The sequence below is a fragment of the Carcharhinus amblyrhynchos genome, chromosome 2 (assembly GCF_965287045.1).
Source record: "Carcharhinus amblyrhynchos chromosome 2, sCarAmb.v2.hapA, whole genome shotgun sequence".
Taxonomy (NCBI): Eukaryota; Metazoa; Chordata; class Chondrichthyes; order Carcharhiniformes; family Carcharhinidae; genus Carcharhinus; species Carcharhinus amblyrhynchos.
Window position 1 is genome coordinate 79,860,424 of NC_137325.1, and position 19,180 is coordinate 79,879,603.

At 39.9% G+C, this 19,180-nt stretch overlaps 1 protein-coding gene across 1 annotated transcript in view; it reads right to left on the minus strand.

Moving 5' to 3' along the window:
• Positions 1 to 1,603: 1,603 nt before the first annotated feature.
• The window catches only part of col1a2 (collagen, type I, alpha 2), a 373,471-nt gene continuing 355,894 nt past the window's right edge, over positions 1,604 to 19,180 (minus strand). The window contains exons 30-50 of the mRNA XM_080207925.1: positions 16,476 to 16,583; positions 15,731 to 15,784; positions 15,558 to 15,611; positions 15,320 to 15,373; positions 15,065 to 15,118; positions 14,862 to 14,969; positions 11,766 to 11,819; positions 11,473 to 11,526; positions 10,589 to 10,750; positions 10,362 to 10,469; positions 9,099 to 9,206; positions 8,947 to 9,000; positions 8,729 to 8,836; positions 8,562 to 8,615; positions 7,883 to 7,990; positions 7,708 to 7,761; positions 7,499 to 7,606; positions 5,811 to 6,060; positions 5,335 to 5,525; positions 4,962 to 5,204; positions 1,604 to 2,581 (exon numbers count right to left, since the gene is read on the minus strand). Of these exons, the coding sequence (XP_080064051.1) occupies positions 2,435 to 2,581; positions 4,962 to 5,204; positions 5,335 to 5,525; positions 5,811 to 6,060; positions 7,499 to 7,606; positions 7,708 to 7,761; positions 7,883 to 7,990; positions 8,562 to 8,615; positions 8,729 to 8,836; positions 8,947 to 9,000; positions 9,099 to 9,206; positions 10,362 to 10,469; positions 10,589 to 10,750; positions 11,473 to 11,526; positions 11,766 to 11,819; positions 14,862 to 14,969; positions 15,065 to 15,118; positions 15,320 to 15,373; positions 15,558 to 15,611; positions 15,731 to 15,784; positions 16,476 to 16,583 (2,235 nt within the window). The 3' untranslated portion in view covers positions 1,604 to 2,434. The remainder of the gene's footprint in view (positions 2,582 to 4,961; positions 5,205 to 5,334; positions 5,526 to 5,810; positions 6,061 to 7,498; positions 7,607 to 7,707; positions 7,762 to 7,882; positions 7,991 to 8,561; positions 8,616 to 8,728; positions 8,837 to 8,946; positions 9,001 to 9,098; positions 9,207 to 10,361; positions 10,470 to 10,588; positions 10,751 to 11,472; positions 11,527 to 11,765; positions 11,820 to 14,861; positions 14,970 to 15,064; positions 15,119 to 15,319; positions 15,374 to 15,557; positions 15,612 to 15,730; positions 15,785 to 16,475; positions 16,584 to 19,180) is intronic.

Consider the following 19,180-nt stretch of genomic DNA (forward strand, 5'->3'; position numbering starts at 1 on the left):
CTATTTAACCTGTGGGGTATTTTGTGGTCAAATAAGCTATTGGCACTTACTATTAAGGTTTATGCATGAAAGTTGGACATTTGTCAGAGTTACATAGGTGTATGATGCCATTGGAACTTAATCCCATCAAAGATCCAATGTCTTTAGAGACAAATGACAAGGCAATGTGAATAATGGAGAAAAAGTCAGAGGACATGAATAGATGGTGCTGTATAGTGGGCCAGTAGTAGCCAATTATCATAAGAATGGAAATTGAATTCAGGATCATTGATTGGGCAACACAACAACAAACTTTAATATGTGCCATTTTTACAATTGTAAGAATGCAAATTTTGCCACTTTTCTGAGTTCTGATGAAGATCATGTTGAACATGAACACTAAGGAAATCCATCAGAATATTCTGTTCTAGAGAGGCTTTCTGTTTGCTCTAAGCTGATAATTATTCAAGTTAACACTTGCCTCAACCCTCCACTTTACAAAATGATGGCCAAGAAATTTGGGAATGTCTTGTTTTGAGCATCTTACCCTTAGTCCTAACAGCCTGTGCTTATGTGGGAAGGTGCCTGATTTTGAGCTTTGGAGTTCATCACACTGCTTTATAAACCTGCACAGTTAAGTTCTCTGGTCCCTAGATAAGTGGTGAGATTGGAACATGGGGGTACTGAGGAGGTATGGGTCAGTCTTGGTGTTTTTGATTGGGATTTTAAGTCAGGTCAGAGAGTAAGGTTTCAGGCCTTGGATTTACTGTTGAGGGGTTGGGTTGGATGGGGCTCAGGATTCCTGTTGAGGAGGGAGTGGAAAGATTGCAGACTTTGAGAATACCACTGAATGGGTTGGAGGTGGTGGGGATTTGGGTAGTCTGGGGGGGGAGGGGGGGTGGGGTGTGTGGTGGTGAAAGTGGGCTAGGCATGTTAGGCTCTAGGAGGTCAAGGGTAGGAGTAGGGGGAGATTGAAGGTCCTGGAGTTCAGAATCTGAAATGAGGTCCAAGATTTCAGGACCAGAAGTGGTGGTGATTCTATTAAGTACTTATTTAAAATTGACCTTTTGTTTTAGAAAAAAACTTACTTATTTTTCATTTAAGTGATTTTCCAATAGGCAATCAGCATTGATACTTGTTGCTTGAGGGGAAACTGAAATTGCAGCAGGGACCAGAAGCAGGTGCAAGGCTGCTTATTTGCTTGTGCAAATGAACAAACATCTGTTTCAGACATGGGTACAGGATGCATTTTGTTTGTCCTTTAACAAGATGGCCTCTGGCATGGTTCAGAAGCATTTTTGCTCAAGTTGGATGTCATTTTGGTTCCCAAATTGCATCCATTGCTCCCAAACAATGGACACCGCCCATTCCAATTCTACTTTCCTTACGCTTTCCAGCCAATTTACATTGGGGCCTATAGTGAAGGTACCAGTTAATTAAACAATATGTCACTGGCAACAATAGACTTTTATTACCAGCCACTGAACTGAAAAGAATCTTACATCTCCATAATGAGAAGGGTGGCGACACCCAACCAAACTACACCTCAGTCTGTATGGAAGGTAGAGACTGAGGGTAATTCTATTTTGCAAAGTTGTAACATGAACCACAGTCATGAGAGAAGTTACTTCAGAACATTTTCATGCTTTATTTCACAATTATTAAAACATCTCACTTGTCACATATACAAAATAGGAACATTTTTTAGTTTTTATTATTTGATTTTAGAACTGTCGCCACCTTTTTCCATTCAGTTGGAGTGAAAGTGCATGGCTAAAAGCATGAACACCTGAAGTAATGAGATGGAAATGGCAAGGAAGGTATCCACATGTTTAGTTTGGGAATAGACAAGAGGATTCCATGATCATAATCAATGGATTTTACTATGAAATAAAACCACTGCATAACTTAACACAGCACTGAAAATGTGGCCTCACATAGTGACAGATGGCATGGGACATTCAGTTAGCACCACAGTCAGTACTTCAAGTACGGTATCTGCACAGTTCAATACCACTTAGCACCTTTAAAAAAATGACTTGAACCCCAAGTACCACAGTTAATTTTGAGAAAGAAATTATGTGTTTAATACTTTAAAATAAGTATATGAGGTAGTTTAAACCTTGGGAAGCTGTGGTTATAAACTTCCTCTTTGAAAAATATTCAAGACTACAGATGACACTTATTTTCACTTTCTTTTATTTACTTTCCATTATTCGTGATTTAAACCTTTAGGGCAAGATTTCACCTGCAATAATCTCTTGAAATTTCCAAGTTGTTGGGAACTGCATTAAAATTGCATGGAGAAAACAATGTTCCTTTTTTTTGGATCTCCTACTTCTCTTTAAGCCCAGAACTTAAGCAAGTGGATGAGCAGAAGACATGGAATGAGTCAGCATTCAGTAAAAAATAAAAGAAAAAATGCGGAGAGTATTCTAAGTTAGCTCAAGTTCATTTATTTGAAACAGACTGGGCCAATGTCCAAACCAAATTCTTGTTCAGGGCCACCAATGTCCATAGGTGCAATGTCCATAAATGGCAAGCGAGATGTTTTCTGTGTTCTGTATTCAATGACTGTCTTACTCCATTCACCAGTATGTCTCTGTTACAAGTAAAACAGAATTAAAGGTTATTTTCAGGCAATGCATTTGTATTTGTTAAATAGATAAATATGACAGGGGTTATGATCGGGAAAATTAGATTTGTTTCATTCTAAGGAGAAACAGATTGCAAAAGAATCATAGCATCCCTACAGTACAGAAGGAGGCCATTTGGCCCATCTTGTCCATGCCAGCCAGAGTACCCCCAGTTGCCCTTTCTAATCCTATCTTCCTTTACCTGGCCCATAGCCCTATAGTTTAGGATGCAGATCCAGGTACTTTTTAAAAGGGTTTAGGGTTTCTGCCTCCACCATCAAGTAAGGCAGTGAATTCCAGACACCCACTACTCTCTGCTTTAAAACGTTCTTCCTTATGTCCCATCTACATCTTCTACCACTCATCTTGAATCAATTTCCCTTGGTTCTAGAGTTTTCTGCCAAGGGAGACAATTTTGTCCTGTCCACTCTGTATCTTCCCCTCATAATTTTATACACTTCAATCAAGTCACTCCTCAGCCTTTTTAGTTCCAAGGAAAATAACTCCAACCTATTCAATCTCTCCTCGTAGCTACATGTTTCTAGCCTTGGCAACATTCTTGTAAACCTCCTCTGCACTCTCTCCAGAACAATTACATCCTTCCTATGATGTGGTGACCAGAACTGCACATAGTACTCCAAGTGTGGCCTCACCAGTATTTTAAACCCATCCTAACATTCTCACTTTTATATTCCATATCTTTGTCTACTTGAACTGCTACTTTTAGGGATCTGTGTACTTGTACGCTAAGATCTCTCACTTCATCTATCCCTCCTGGTATATTCTCATTTATTGTGTACTTGTTTGACCTTTCTAAATGCATTAGCTCACACTTCTCTATGTTATCACACCCGTGTTAAAATTCATCTGCCACTTTACCACCCACTCCCACCAACCCATCTATATCGTTTTGGGAGATTATAGCTATCCTCGACACTGTCCACTGCTCAACCAATCTTTGAGCATTTGCAAATTTCTCAATCACGTTCCCCACATTCATGTCCAAATCATTAACATATAATTGCTGCTCCACAACTGAGTGGGGTTTGCAAATAAGGCCCAAGAATTAAAATTGGCCTGCCTCTGCCATTAAAGTTGGGGGTGGGAGGGGCCATAAAAGTCACAGCTAAAATGTCAGATACACTCACAACACTAGTCTTATTTTTTGGCAAAGCAGCACATAATACCACAGACTAGTTTAATTCACATGATTCTTTTTTCAATACAGATAAAGGAATAGAAAGGCAACACGTTATTTAAAGTATTCTTCCAGAAGTTACTAAGATCTCCTATTATTACCTTCACGCTACAGGTCTATCAATGTTTCAAACACGTATGGATTTTCTTATATAGTGTGTCTATTGTGGGTGGTATCAACATCTTGCGCAAGCTTTACTCATGTAGAGCGTCTTATATGTTGCAGTTTATTTGTGTGATTAGGATGCCTTGTTTTGCAGGATGTATTTGACAAATGAACAAAATGCTTATCATTTGATTTTCATTTTACAGTGTCATAGCCAATCACTAGTAAGATATTCCAACTTCCATGGTTACAGGATAAAAAATGCTAGGAGCAATGAGATAATGTGAACGAAGTAAAAGTTAAGGCATGGCCAATTCTGGAAGTGGTTAAATGAATGCAGAATGGGTGAAAGGAACAGAAAAATGATAAATGGACATAGAGAAGCTAGGAATATGGGTGAGATTAATAATGAAATGGAGTGGCTTGAAGGGCCAAATTGTCTTTGTACAACTAAATTACCAAAAGATTTAAATGAGAAAGAAAATGAAAACAGTATGTAATGGAAGATAAAGAAAAGTAGTATTTTATTTTGAAAATATCTCCCGCAAATTCAGAGTTAGGAGTCATGTTCCTTGTAAAATCTGAGTTAATTTATTTTATTTGTTAGTCATAAATAAGGCTTGTATTAACACTGCAGTGAAGTTATTGTGAAATTCCTTTAGTGCCACATTCTGGCACCTGTTTGCGTCAATGCAACTCATTGCACATAGTCAATATTTTTAGTCCAGGTTTGACTAGGCTACGCACATGCAATATATCACCTGGAATATATAATCAGTGTGGTGCGGTAATTTATAGGCTGCTGTATTGCCACTTATGCCTGCTGCTTATTAAGGCCATTGGTTAGGAGTATTGTAAATATATTCACTGCAGTAACAATTTAGATCAGAGTTTTTAATCTCTTCATTGAGCTCTGATGCTTCACTACTGATTACAGCCAAAATAGAATGTGCGCAAGCAGATAATGCATTTGGTCACTACATGACATGCACAATTAGTGTATCTAGATATGATTAGTATTAAGACAAGTAACAGGGACTTACTGTGCATCCGTCTTCCAGAACGCTGTAAGTGAATCTGCTGTTACCTTCAGCTCGGAGTTCAACATCATTGGAACCAAGCAGGATAACTGACTTTTTCAGATTTCCAGTCTCCTCATCCATATATGCTACACTGTTCTTACAATGATAGGTGATATTTTGTGTGGCTTCATTGGAGAGAAGGTGCAGGAAGGTCAGCTGGGTACCCATAACAAATGGAGTAATGTGTTCATCATTGTAAGTGAACTGGAACAAAGAGATTCAAGATAAGATATCTATTTCCCAACATTTCAAGTACTATACCATATGCTGCATTAACGTTTATTGTAAAGGGTATTGTTCTACCCTTACCTACAAAAATCTGAATTGGACTTACTTGGACACCATCATTGATAGTTTCACCAAACCATATGTGTTTCTGTTCTTTGGGAATCTTGTTATTCCACCAGTTCTTGCGTTCAATGATGTCTGGGTTGGCATGTATACAAGTTTCGCCTGATACAATGTCGCAGTGAACTCTAATGGCATCCATGATACACCCTTGGTTGGGATCGATCCAATAATAACCTAAATGTGGGAAAGTACAATGATGAGGCATACTTTCTTGTTGCCAGAAAGGATTCACTGAGAAGCAATTGAGAAGTAGAATATTGGCTTTTTTTTATCCTCCCTGGGAGCCAATTATAACCTTTCCCTGGGAGCTGAATTAGTTCACTCAGCTCAGATCAGGCTTTAACCCTATGACCTTCCAGGTCATTATGTACCTGACTACATGATATATTTAATGATTTTTAAAAAATGTTGAATTGAAAAATATTGATAATTATGTAGTAATTTTGTTCATGAACGTACCGGACTTCCATTCTGGGTGACTGAATCGCAGGTCACGGCATGAACGAGCAGGATTTTTCTTTGATCCTTCGGGGCTGCGAATATTCTCAATTTGATTGGTCAGAACTTTCAGTTTGGCGTCAACTTCAAGATCCTTCTCTCTTACTGCAGTTGGCTGGTCGGCTCTGTAATACTCATGATCATAGCTCACTTCATAACTACTGCCAGCCACACCTGGGTGACCAGGAGGGCCGGGTGGACCTGGAGGACCCTAAAAAGAGACAAGGTTTTAATTCATTTGTCTATTTTCAGTTGACTCCCTTTATGTGACAAATTACTTAAATGTGATTCCCTGTTATTATCATACAATTCTCCTCACAATGGTTTTAGATAATTCATTTGGATCATTTTCATTTATTTAGACAATGTTGCTTTATATGTCCAGCAATAGGAGAGCTTAGAATGGAGTGAAACTCATTCTTGACAGTAGACCAAGTAGCAACTAATAATTATCTTCCCCTTTAACCTGTAGAGAAAGTTCAGCTGTCCGTGGATAACTTGGTAATCAAATACCTGAACATGAAAAGCCATAGTGCTTCAAGGTAGTCTTATTGTCCAGTCAATCTAGTTCATTTGCACCTAAAATTCCTCCTCCATCTTGTATACCCTGCAAGCTAATGATCTGTAGATGGAGTGATGAGCAATGAGGAGAGGTTCAGTCCTGAGAAATAGTGATTTTAGGTAGTGAAGCTCCATCAATACCCAAGGGTACAACTCAGGGTTCCCATGCCTTAGCCTATTAATCTTTGCCTTATTCCACTGGACACATGCAAGTTAAGTGTGTCCTAACAAGGAAGGGAGTACCCAAACAGAAATTTTGAATTTGATTTTCAGTTGCCAATGGGATGCAAACATAGCCAATTTCTCATTCATTCTCTCACTTCAAGGGTTGTTGGTCTCCTTAAAATTTTTCATTATCACATCTCTTCTCAACACATAAGCTTTTCACCCCTATTGTCCTAGCATCTACTATACCTTTTACAAGTTCTTTTTGCTCTCCATGTTTGAATCTTCTAATCAAGTTTCTGCCTCTCTGAATGTACTGAAACAGCTCTTACCAAATTCACAAACTAAATTGTAGGTAACTGTGATAGAATTAAACCATTCTTCCTTGTGCTTCTCAAGCTGTTTGAGGCCATTAACGGTTGACTACACTATCCTCCCTCAACCCCAGGAGTGTGTGGGTAAGCATTTCAGGAAAGGATGGACAGATTGCGTTTCTTCTGGCAGGGTGAACATGGAAAGAAAATTGCCTTTTGTGGGAAAGAGAATTTCTAGAAGCCATCAGTAAAACATAGTCACAAAGAAACTAAATTGGGGATTCAAAATAAACTTGATTACTTAAGGATTAATTAATTTTTGAAAACTTGATCCCACAAATGGTGGTTGCACTGAATATGATAGATGCATTTAAAGGCTAGCTAGACAAGTATAAGAGGGAGAGGGGATAGTTCTGATTAGATTTCTAGCTGAGGAAAATATGGAAGGCTTGAGGGAACCATTAACATTGGCATTGTCTGTTTTTGTGCCATATATTCAATACAATCCTGTGTAATGTCTTATTTCGCAATGCCATTGTGGCACTAGAGAAGTGGCCTGTGTGCTTAAATATAAAATATTTCACCATCGGCTTATAAATGTCAAGTTACCATAGGACCATGATCACCAGGACGCCCACGATGACCAGCAGGACCCATAGGACCAGGATGTCCGGCTGCACCATCTTTGCCATGAGGACCGGCAGGGCCAGCTGGACCCTGTGAAGAATGAGCACATCCATTTAATTTATTATTAGTGGATTGTTCTCAATTGAAAATGACCTATTAATCAAAATCTGAAAAATTGTTTCTTCACTTACTCTTGGACCAGAAGGACCAGTAGGACCATGACCACCAGCTTCACCAGAAATACCCTAGAATGGAAAGGAAATTAATCAAGAATTTTCTACAGAGAATGATAGAGAAAAGCAAAGGTCGGGGATTGGGGGGGGGAGTGGTGGTGGGGAATGTTCAAGAATCTTAGAAAATACTTACAGCAACGCCTGGAAGACCCTGCAAGCCACCAGGTCCTCTTAATCCTTTCAGGCCTCTGACACCGGCAAAACCAGTTTCACCCTTTTCTCCACGTGGACCTTGTGGGCCCTACAAATGATGAATAGATTTACTTAGTTGTTGATATCATACGTGAAGAAAACAGAACAAAATTACAATGAGGACCCCCTAATTCTGGTAGTAGTGGGTGAAAACAGAAGCTACGGTTCTGTGTTTAGCTGCAAGACTTTGCAGTTAAAGAACAGCAGGAAGAGGCACAATCCAATTGCATCTGCAGTACAAGGACACTGACTTGTTAGCCCTTTTTTGCCTTGTCAAGCCCTTCAGCTTGAAAGGAATTCTGTTGACGTGTTTTGAAGTTTGGAGAAACAAATGAGGTGGTAGAGCTGGAAATGTCCATTCCCACATCATTATCATGCCACTGTTGGAGTTGTGACTTCATCGTGGGTGGGGATGTCTCTGTGCTCTTCTGGAAAAGCTCCATAAAACACCATGCATGCAAGATCTGACATAATGGGTTCTCCAATCCTTTTAATCTCCAGAGTAGCAATGAAATGATTGTTTCCATTGGCGTAGAGGGATATATATTGAAGCCTAAATCATCTAACCTTTCCACTCTCTCAACATGAATGATATTACAGCTGTTTGAACATGTACTCACAGCAAGACCTCTTGGACCCACTTGACCAACAGCACCAGTTGAACCTACAGGACCCTTATGTAAAAGGAAACAAAAAAGTATTTTTATTTCTAAATTACAAAATTTAAGACTTAAATCTCTTATTACGCACTTCCTTGTTTGAGAGCAAAACAAAATTGTAAACTTACGGCCTCACCACGATTGCCAGCTTTGCCAGCAGGACCTGCATGACCATGGGCACCAGGTTGACCAAGTGGACCAGGTGAGCCAACCCTACCAGGCTCACCACGTTCGCCCTGAAAACAAGAAAAACAGAGAGAGAAAAAAATTAATCATTGAAGAAGCTGTGACATTAGGCCAAAAAGCTTTGACTTTACTGGAGGATAGAAGTCAGGACTGCACATACCTTAGGTCCAGTTTGTCCAGCACGTCCAGGGGGACCATCACGACCAGGATTTCCCTTAAAAGCAAAAGAAACAAAGAGAAAAGATCATGTAATCTTGTATAGTTTATTCACTTACAATAATACCGACAATTGTAACTGATTCATTCACTTACATCACGGCCATTTTCACCATTTTGACCAGTCAAACCACCAGAACCGACTGGACCAGCTGGACCGCGGGGTCCAGGAGCTCCTGCACGACCAGATGGACCAGGCAGACCCTAGAAATAAAAACAGTGAAATAAGATTTAACATAGCAGAACTATCTGAGCAAGACAAATCTTAAATGGAAAGTGAAACATTTCAAAAACTTGAACAGTATCCCAACACTTCCTAAAGAAATTCTGCAGAGGTTCTGGTATATTTCTCTGATTGCTTGGTTTCCTCATGGGCTCTCGTCAGTCCTCTGTCGGAGTTATGACGAGTAGCACCTTGATACATTTTGTATCTGAAAGGGATAATTTTTTAAATAGCTGCCTATGGCCAATGTCTATTAGTGAAAGTCTAAATAAGTATATTTCTAAAAAATGAATCCCTTGATTGTTAAGTTTGTGGAACATTCTTTTTATACACCTTTTAACAACAAATTCTAATGCTACACATATTGGAAGCATCTAAAATAGCTATTCTGATCTTTAACTTTGAGACTTCAGATTGATGTATTGATCAATATCAGAAAGGTTCAAAATAATTTAAAAAGTGCCCCTTCTGTTTTGGATAATTATGATAACGACAATAAATATGAAATAAATGTTTTAAAAGGGTAATTGCAAAGTCTGATTCCATATTTTGGTATCCCCAGGGAAGAATGTAAGCAGTATTTTAAGGAACTGCAGGCCTAAGGTAATGATTTTCTTTCTATTTAAATGAAGACTGACAATCAGAAATGCAACTTTCTGATTTCTGCACTAGGGGGATGCTGTTTCTTGCTGCAAAAATTCCATGTTTTTAACCTATTTACAAATTAAAGAACAGGGCATTTTTAACCCTTGTGCAATTTCTTTCGGGATGTGCTATTTGCACTAGTTGAATGTGAAAGAACAACAACTCACTCCAAAACACCATTGTGGAAGAATAACCCAAATTGGAGCAATTCGCCCAAAATATTTTGCTCTTTGTAGTTTGCTCTCAAGCTGTTGGAATTTTGCTGGCATACTTGAGGGATAAATTTCCATGACTAATTTCTCAGTGGGAATCCTTGGCTTTTAAAAACACAATTTTGTTAGCACCTGGTGATAGTTTCTTGATTTACCTTCTTTCCTCACTCACTCTTTTACTTAGGTTTCTGAATAATAAAGGTATTGAACAACATTCAAGCTTTTAATATATTATCACCTCATGCAAGGCACTGTGTAATTGAGCACTGTTACACTTACATGTGGACCGGGGGCACCTGGGAGACCGCTCTCACCTCTTGAACCAGGAAGACCAATTAAACCAACATTACCAAGGAAACCTTGAGGACCTGGAGGACCTGGAGCTCCCTGGACAGAAATATTAACAGAACTGAACAAGTAAGAATGTTGATCGAAGGAAGAAATGGAAATAATAAAGTTATATATCAATTATAACATTATTTTACTACTAGTTCAAAGTAACTTACAGCAGAGCCTGATTCACCAGATGGACCTCTTTCTCCAGGTGCACCAATTGGACCAAGTGGACCTGCTGAACCTGGACGACCTTGTGGACCTGTATCACCTCTTGGACCTTGTGGGCCAGGATTACCAATTGGACCAGTAGGACCTTGTGGACCTGCAGGACCCTATCAAAGTGCAATGTATTAATCACAATAACCTATATTTCTATTCCTGATTACTTCTTCTAATGCCTTCTGATATAACACATCTTCTATTGTTCACTCTCTAATAGAAAACATGTTTCTTCCTTGTTGCCAAAGTCTTCAAAAGTCTGCATTATGATGTATTTTCAGAATATGCATTCCAAGAACCACACATAGGTGTCTTCTGCTATGGTATGAATGTTGGTGGGATATATTCTGATAGATAGCTCTATGGATATAACAATGTCAAAAGATAAATCTGGAAGTCTTTACAATCTGATCTTAAATTTGCATGATCACTTCTATGATGATTTAACAAAAGGAATAATTAAAACAGGGAACAATAACTATGAAATTAAAAAAAAGACAGATACTGGGAACACTGAACAGATCAGAATTCATCGTGGAAAAAGGAAGATAGGGTTAATGTTTCACGTTTACCCCTTAATCAGAATTGACAAAATTACCATCCATGTACTGAGCGGTACTGGATAATGGTCTTGACCTTGCAACATTAACTTTCAGTCTCAATTTTTCATTCAGAGCATTAAACACTGAAATTATTACTGTTGAAAGAAACAAATATTGCTCGATGCACACGAATTAATGCTAACATTAACTTGAGCCACTTGAATGTTCTGCATCACTTTCACCACAGTGTCAGTGTCAAAGTGAATTGCTAAACAGTAGAACAAAATACTTACTGCTGGACCTGGTGCGCCTGCTCTACCAGCTGGACCTGGGAAACCTGTCATACCCTAGAAAAAGGAAAGCAATTAGTTGAAATTAGCCGGTTATACACCAAGTCACATTTCTCAGCTTGATCATTGGAATTCGGAAAAGCATTTAGTCTTACCACTCCACAACCTACAACTATTCTCTCAAAAGCTTTAAGAATTTTTCACTTTGCTATGAAATCTTATTTTTCTATACTCTATGGAATGTGATCCCATTTGACTCAATGAAATATTTGCAATACAATTATTATTCAACTTACTGGTGGTCCAATAGAACCAACAGGTCCTTGTAGGCCAGAAACTCCAGCAGGACCCTGAGAAGAGAAATATAAATAACAGGTTAGATTTTGTTTTTGTGATAACAAGTAATGCATGAGATTGTTACAAAGAAGTCATTTTCTGATTGCTGCAGCAGACACGTATTATCTATCTTCATTATCTGTTACAAAATGACACCCAGCGTGAAGTGACCAGCAGGTAATATCTTGTTGATTCCTCATGGTAATATTGTTTGGCACTAATGTTTGCATAATGGCTACTCAAATTCAATTTGCGCATTTCTGTGATATTGCTTTGCCAAGTGATGGATTGAATGCTGATTCTTGTAATTGCTCTGCTCAGAATAAATCAGAGTGGACAAGTGATCATTTTAAAGCAACAAGTGGAACTGTATTCAGTGTGCCATTTACGGCACAACTGGCTCCAGGTGGAGCAGCTTAAAATGACAGTGGGCAGCTTGAGTGGTAAGTTAATGCAAGAAAGCAGAAGCTGAAGCATCAAATGTATTATTCCTTGCAGATTCCTGGTGCTGGATTCTTCAAAACTTCAATCATCCCCTGTTGAAGGCCTGCAGTACACCTTCATACAGCATGCCAGTCACACCAAAGCTCATCGGAATTACTGTTCCTTGGAGATATTCCTGGCAAGCACTGCGAATATGTGAACCAATTTGTTGTACTCAGATCCATCGCAGCCATGATAAATAATTATTGCCAGGCCAATAATTTAGTTCCTTTCTCAATTGACTAGCAGCATCAAAAAGGCAATATAAGCAACTTATTTCTCAAAGGTGTAGGAGTCACTGTATGCATCTTGACATCTGTTTCCATATGCGTAATATAAAGCTCCATATGAACTGCAAGGGGTTTTATTGACCAAATAAGCAGCTAGTTTGCTGTTACCAGCTTAGAATTATATGATTTAGTGGTCACCTCCCAGGGAACTTGCGTAGCATGTTTATATTAAGATTTTATTGTATCATTGTTGTTTGGCAGGAAAGTAGGATTGGAAGTTTAGTTGCAGTTGCACCTTCTGCTATCATAGCTCATGAAACTTTTGCATTAATAACAGATACATTAAAATGTAAATAATGAGCAAGAATGTTTAAATGGCCGCATCAACAACTTTAATGGAGAGAAGGTTGTTCAATGTAATGTTTCTTATTCATGAAATTTGTGGTTTAGAATGGAAACAGCTGCATGCTAATTGTTGGGAATATTGCTCAGCTCTTTAAATTGTTTCAGGTAGTGCAACTCCGCAGCAACAAGATTTCAGTGATGAGTTCCCAGGAATACTTATCAGTGTCATAAGGCCACCATCTAATAGATTTAATAGACCTAAATTAAGCTAACTGCAGAAAGTTCACTGGGGTCAGTGCTGAGTCTGGCAGGCTAGTGGAACTCCTGCCCACCAAATGTCTGCTAATGATAGTGCTGGAGAGGAAAGCCTAGCCTTTCTGGATGAAAAACAGTTTTGGCAGCCTTCACATGGCTATGCCATGCATCACTAGGGGCTCCGCTGCAGACACCAACATTGCTGACTTATTCTGCCCCTGCCTGGCACACATAAGAACATAAGAAATAGGTGCAGGAGTAGGCCATCTAGCCCCTCGAGCCTGCCCTGCCATTCAATAAGATCATGACTGATCTGATAGTCGTTCAGTTCCTCTTACCCGCCTGCTCCCCATAACCCTTAATTCCCTTATTGATCAGAAATCTATCTACCTGTGACTTAAGTATATTTAACGAGGTAGCTTCTACTGCTTCAATGGGCAGAGAATTCCAAAGATTCACTACCCTTTGAGAGAAGAAGTTCCTCCTCAACTCTGTTTTAAATTGACTCCCCCTTATTTTGAGGCTGTGCCCTCGAGTTCTTGTTTCCTTTCTAACTGGAAACAATCTCTCTGTCTCTACCCTGTCTGGCCCCTACACCAAGTATATTGATCTAAGGGTACTACTCTGCCTTGTCAGTGGTATTCTTCCATGCCCTTATTTCCTTCATCAAAGCCCTAAGTCCATGATTGTTGCAGTGAGATTGCCTACGGAAATGCTGTACTGAGGTGATAGGTACAATTTTCATATCCTAGGTGAATGCTCACCACATTACAAAGGTGCTGGACAAGACTAACATAGCTAATATTACATCTACTATTGTGTGCACAGAATTGGGTATTAAAAAGAAGAGTAAAACTGTGGGGTTCAAATGTACAAAATAATGCTGAAGCCAATGAGCAATATTCACTTAATATTTCTTTATTGCCAAAAGAACCATTTCTAAGTTATAAGCAAACACATGGACTTGGAGCACGAGTAGACCACTTGGTCCCTCAAACCTGTTCTGCCGCCATTCAATAAAACCACAGTTGATCGGATTTTAACCTCCACTTCACATTCTTGCCTACCCCCCGCCGATAAGCAAAGGGGTGAAAGGTTATCAAGAATCTATCTAGCTCTGCCTTAAAGATAGTCAATAATTTTGCCTCAACCACCTTTTGAAGGGGAGAATTCCAAAGTCTCGCAACCCTCTGAGAGAAATTTTATTTCCTCAGCTCTGTCCTAAATGGGCAATGCCTTATTTAGAAACATTTTGCAAATTCTTCGGATCATGTAAGACTGATTATGTCAGGTTAAGTGACATAAATAAACTGAGGCAGGCATAAAAAAATGAAATGTTTGTCTGGATAGCAACCTCAATCATATGCTGCACAAGTATGTTGTCATTAAAATAAATTGTGCCCTTCAGCATTTTCAACAATTCATTTCTGCGCAAACTAGTCCTTAGGATCATAATCCCAGCTAATCTTTCATTTTCAATGTCAGGAATATCTTAAAGATGACCAAAACTGTCCTCGAATTTGGACCGTTCAGGCAGGACTTTCCTCTGGTTTACTGCTGCTTTAGTTATAGTAAGAGTGGGGTGGCAGCAGAAAATTGGACAAGGATGCATTAAACCAGATCACTGCCCATTTTTATGTCAAATGATTTATATTATTTTAAACCATGAGCTGGATGTATAAAGAGAATTACTTGAAACGATTGAAGGTAGAATCACTCTTTATCTTACATCAGAATACTTACTGCAGCACCAGCGGGACCAGGTAGACCAACAGCACCAGCAGGACCGACTTCCCCTTTGGCACCAGGAACACCTTTCTCACCTTTAGCTCCAGAGTGTCCATCTGCACCCTGCATGAGAAAACAATAAGGTTTAAATAAGAAAAAGGCAATTATTTGAAACAAAATGGAACTAATTCAAATAAAGAGAAAGTTTTGAAACTTACAGGTGGACCAGCAAACCCAGGAGGACCAGTACGACCAGCTTCACCACGTTCGCCCTAGGCAGAGGAAAATCAAACCAAATAATCTTATTGTCCGTGCTCCTTCTCAAACAGTGGCCCTATTAAAATGTCACTACTAGTACTGTTAATTACACCAGAAATTCTATTGCATTATTGACAAAAATACTTGGAAGAACATAAAGTACAAGATCTCAGTCGAAGTTAATCTTCCCAGTTGTGCTTGTGTTCTCTACTTACTGGAGCACCACGAGGACCAGCTGGACCAGAATGACCGGCGGCACCAGATTCACCCTGAAAAGAAAGGAAGTCAACTGATGATGTTAATGAAAAGGTACAGACATGAAAACTATTATGAAAAGAATATCTGATTTGGAACACTAATGAGCACAATGTGATACTGATGTCAGTAATAAAGGACAGCAATGGGAATATTAATAGAAAGAATAGTAATTCTGATCATTGCTCAGAAACTTACCCTATCACCAGGAGGGCCACTGGGACCAGGAGCACCTGCAGGACCAGGAGCACCCTGTAAAATATCAAATGTTAATACAAAGCTCAAGTCAAGATCAAGGTTAGATTGTGTTTACTTACAGAAACAGCAGTATTAAAGGCTTAAATTTATGCAATAAATTATGGGACTCTTACCCGTGGGCCATCCACGCCTGCACTTCCTTGAGGACCAGCTGGACCTCCATCACCCTAGAAAAATATGCATGATAAGTTAGATTGATTAAAGGGTGGTGCATATATTAGAAATAACAACACATATTGTTGCTTAATACCTCAATGAATTCTTTAAAGCATTATCTTAAACTGCGACTAATTTTTTACTTTTTTGTTGGAATATTTTATTGCTCTCTCCATGAGCTGAAGTTGCTCTGTATACACATCCACCATTAATGTATCCTTTAAATCATTAAAAACAAAACTAAATAATAGAAACACATTGGGTGGGATTTACCAAGCGACCTGCCAACTGTTTTGCTGTGGCAGGAAGCAGCCTACCATGGGCTGGTGACAATTTTCTGGTCTCATGGGGTTTTCCATCAAATGCACCTCTCTCTGCTGAAAATCCTGTGGTGGGGTATGTCAGTGGCGGGATTGGAAGATCCCACTGGTGTGAATGGATGGAAAGTTCTCACCACAGCATGAGACATCATTATAAAGATTCTCGCATGAAGCACAGAAGATCCGTAAATTTTATCAGTTTTTATTTAGATTGATACTGGTGCAGTGGTGATGCAGGGCATGGGAGTTGGGGGCGGGGGGGGAGGCTAAAGAAGCCAACACTACAAATGTACTTGGAAGCTAGGGGACCTTAAAAAGGGAAAGCTTTTAAGACATTTGCAGACTGTTCCAAAATAGGTTCACAATATTTAAAACAACTTACCTTTTCACCTTTGGGGCCAAGGGCTCCAGGGGCACCTCTCTCACCTGGCATACCCTGAGCTCCTTGGGCTCCTGGATTACCAACCAAACCAACAAGACCAACTTCACCCTAATAAGGAATAAAGATCAACTGATGAAGATTGTCAAGAGTTAGTCAGTACAATGCCACACTCAAAAATACTGAAAGCACCTTTGTTACCTCCTTCTAAGAAATCCAGGTAACACCGTAAACCCCTTTTAAAAGGAGGCTAGTTTCAGTTATGTACTTTGGATAACTAAGGGCAGAATATTTTGCTGATAGATTATCCTCAGGTGTAGGCACCATCTCCAAGTCCTGATCCAATGCTGATGTGTAATTTACACTCCCACGTGACCTTCTGGGTGGTGACCTCCAGGTAAGGATGGCTAGTCATTTCTGAGGTTCAGGTCCAATCAGATGGCCAGAAGCTGTGCAGCCTCACTTGGAGAGGTGGGCTCTGTGGAGGGGGCTAGGGAACTGCAAGGACACCTCAGAATGGAAGCGTCCTTGGAAGTGTGAATGAAATACTGAAAATAAAGAGATCCGAGTCCACTAGAGTAGGAAAACCCCTCCAGAGAATTGGTGGCAGCTTTGAGTACAACCCTTCATACCTACAAACCGCTTGCTTCGATGGCCCTCAGCCTAACTCCACGGAGCTGCATGGTTCTGCACTCATTGATGGTCTGTTTTGATACCAAGTGTCCTCATCAATGCCCCCTATTGGGCATTTAATTTAACTAATTGACTTCCTACCGTTGCCTGATGGGTAGCCAGTGCCATGTTGACCCCACTTCTGGCATGACCACCCAGAGATGGCAATATGTCGGGGCGCCGACCCAATGCCCTTATCTCTGATTTTGCTTTCCATCCTGCCTGCAGAGCTGCCCTTGGGGGATTGGGAAGATTCTCCCCTAACGGTCAGCATGACACCCCAGTATATTACCAACACAACTTAACTATGATAGATGATGATATGAAATTTGAAGTTCTTATACAAGAGAAGTTGAAGAATATAAATTTGTCCCCTTTTAAATCCACTGTGAAATATGTTTAAATGATTTCAAAAAAATATTGCAAGTGCTAAAGGAGATGATACCAAAGCAGAGGCTTGGTAATGAGTCGTCTAAAAATATTCCTATTAGCTACTGTAAAAATGTGTTTAGAAACTTAAGAATTAAATTGTGAGAAAATAACATCAGTGACAAGGGAGAAAGTATCATTTGTGAATGACTGATTAGATTTTCCCTGTAAGTTCTGGCTGAATTCATAGTTTAGTGGCATATAGCCAGTTCGAAGCGGTTTCACTTCATATTTTTTCCACTGTGTGAGGTTTTTATTGTATTATAATTTACAAACTGCAGCCAATCCCCATGAATTTAAAGAAATGCTGTCCATCACCTTCAAAAGGAAATACATTTTATATTGACACAGCAGTTACAATGGGAATCCAATATTAGGAGCTAGCTGACACCTGAGTAAAGGAGAGTGAGACATATTGGGAGAGTTTCTCATTACCTCTCATTGCCGAACTCTCAGCTTGGGTTTTAATATCCTCCTCAAGTCTAAACTTCTAAATTAAATGCATTTTATTCATGACCCATTGTGTCACATATATTTCTTTATACATATTGTTCAAATCAATTCATTTGGCATCAATAAACCTAATTTTATTCTCTTTAATTCACAAGCTGAATCTGGACTTGCACAAAATATAGTGGCATCTAATTAGATATCAGAGAATGATTTACCACAGCATAATATTTGTGAAAGCTACAAACATATATATAAATTGCCTTTTGCAAGAGTGCAAACTCTGACTTTGATTCCAGCCCATCCTCCATGGGAATCGAAGCAGGTGAGGGGCGGACAACGGGAAGGTCTGTTGACCCATGATTTTTAGACAGAAGGAAAAGTACAGGTGATTTACTTACCCTAGATTATTTTGGTTTAATAGTAATCTATATTACTACCGGAAGGACGTGGAGTCTCTGGAAAGGGTGCAGAGGAGGTTTACCAGGATGTTGCCTGGCATGGGGGGACTGGGTTACGAGGAGAGATTGAAGAGACTGGGGCTATTCTCCTTGGAAAGACGGAGATTGAGAGGGGACATGATAGAGGTATATAAGATACTGAAGGGAATAGATAGAGTTAATAGTGAGAGACTGCTCCCTAGACTGGGTACGAACACGAGAGGTCATCGCTTAAGGGTGAGGGGGGGGGGTTATAATTTGGAGGTGAGAAGAAGGTTCTTTACGCAGAGAGTTGTGGGGGTATGGAACGCGCTACCGAGTAGGGTGGTGGAGGCAGGAACGTTGGACTCGTTTAAGATGCAGTTAGATAGGCACATGAGTGAAACGAGAATGGAGGGATATGGTAGGGGCTATTAAATAGGGTTAAACCTCGGGAGACACCGGAAGGGCAGGCTGTATGATTAATATTTTTTGTCTTTATTCCACAGGTGGAGGTCCACCTCGTGTCAAGCGAGGGGCATGCGCACGGCGGGTCGTGCGTGGGCTGCTCTTGGAAGTCCAGGAGTGGCCTAGTACTTCATGTCGGTGTGTGTGCTTGATCCTGGACCGATAGACGGGCGCCGCAACAGCTCAGTGACTAGCACTGCTAGCTGTGCAGATACATGGATTTGGGCCTGTGTCTGTGGGAGTTTGCGCATTCTCCCTGTGGTTGCGTGG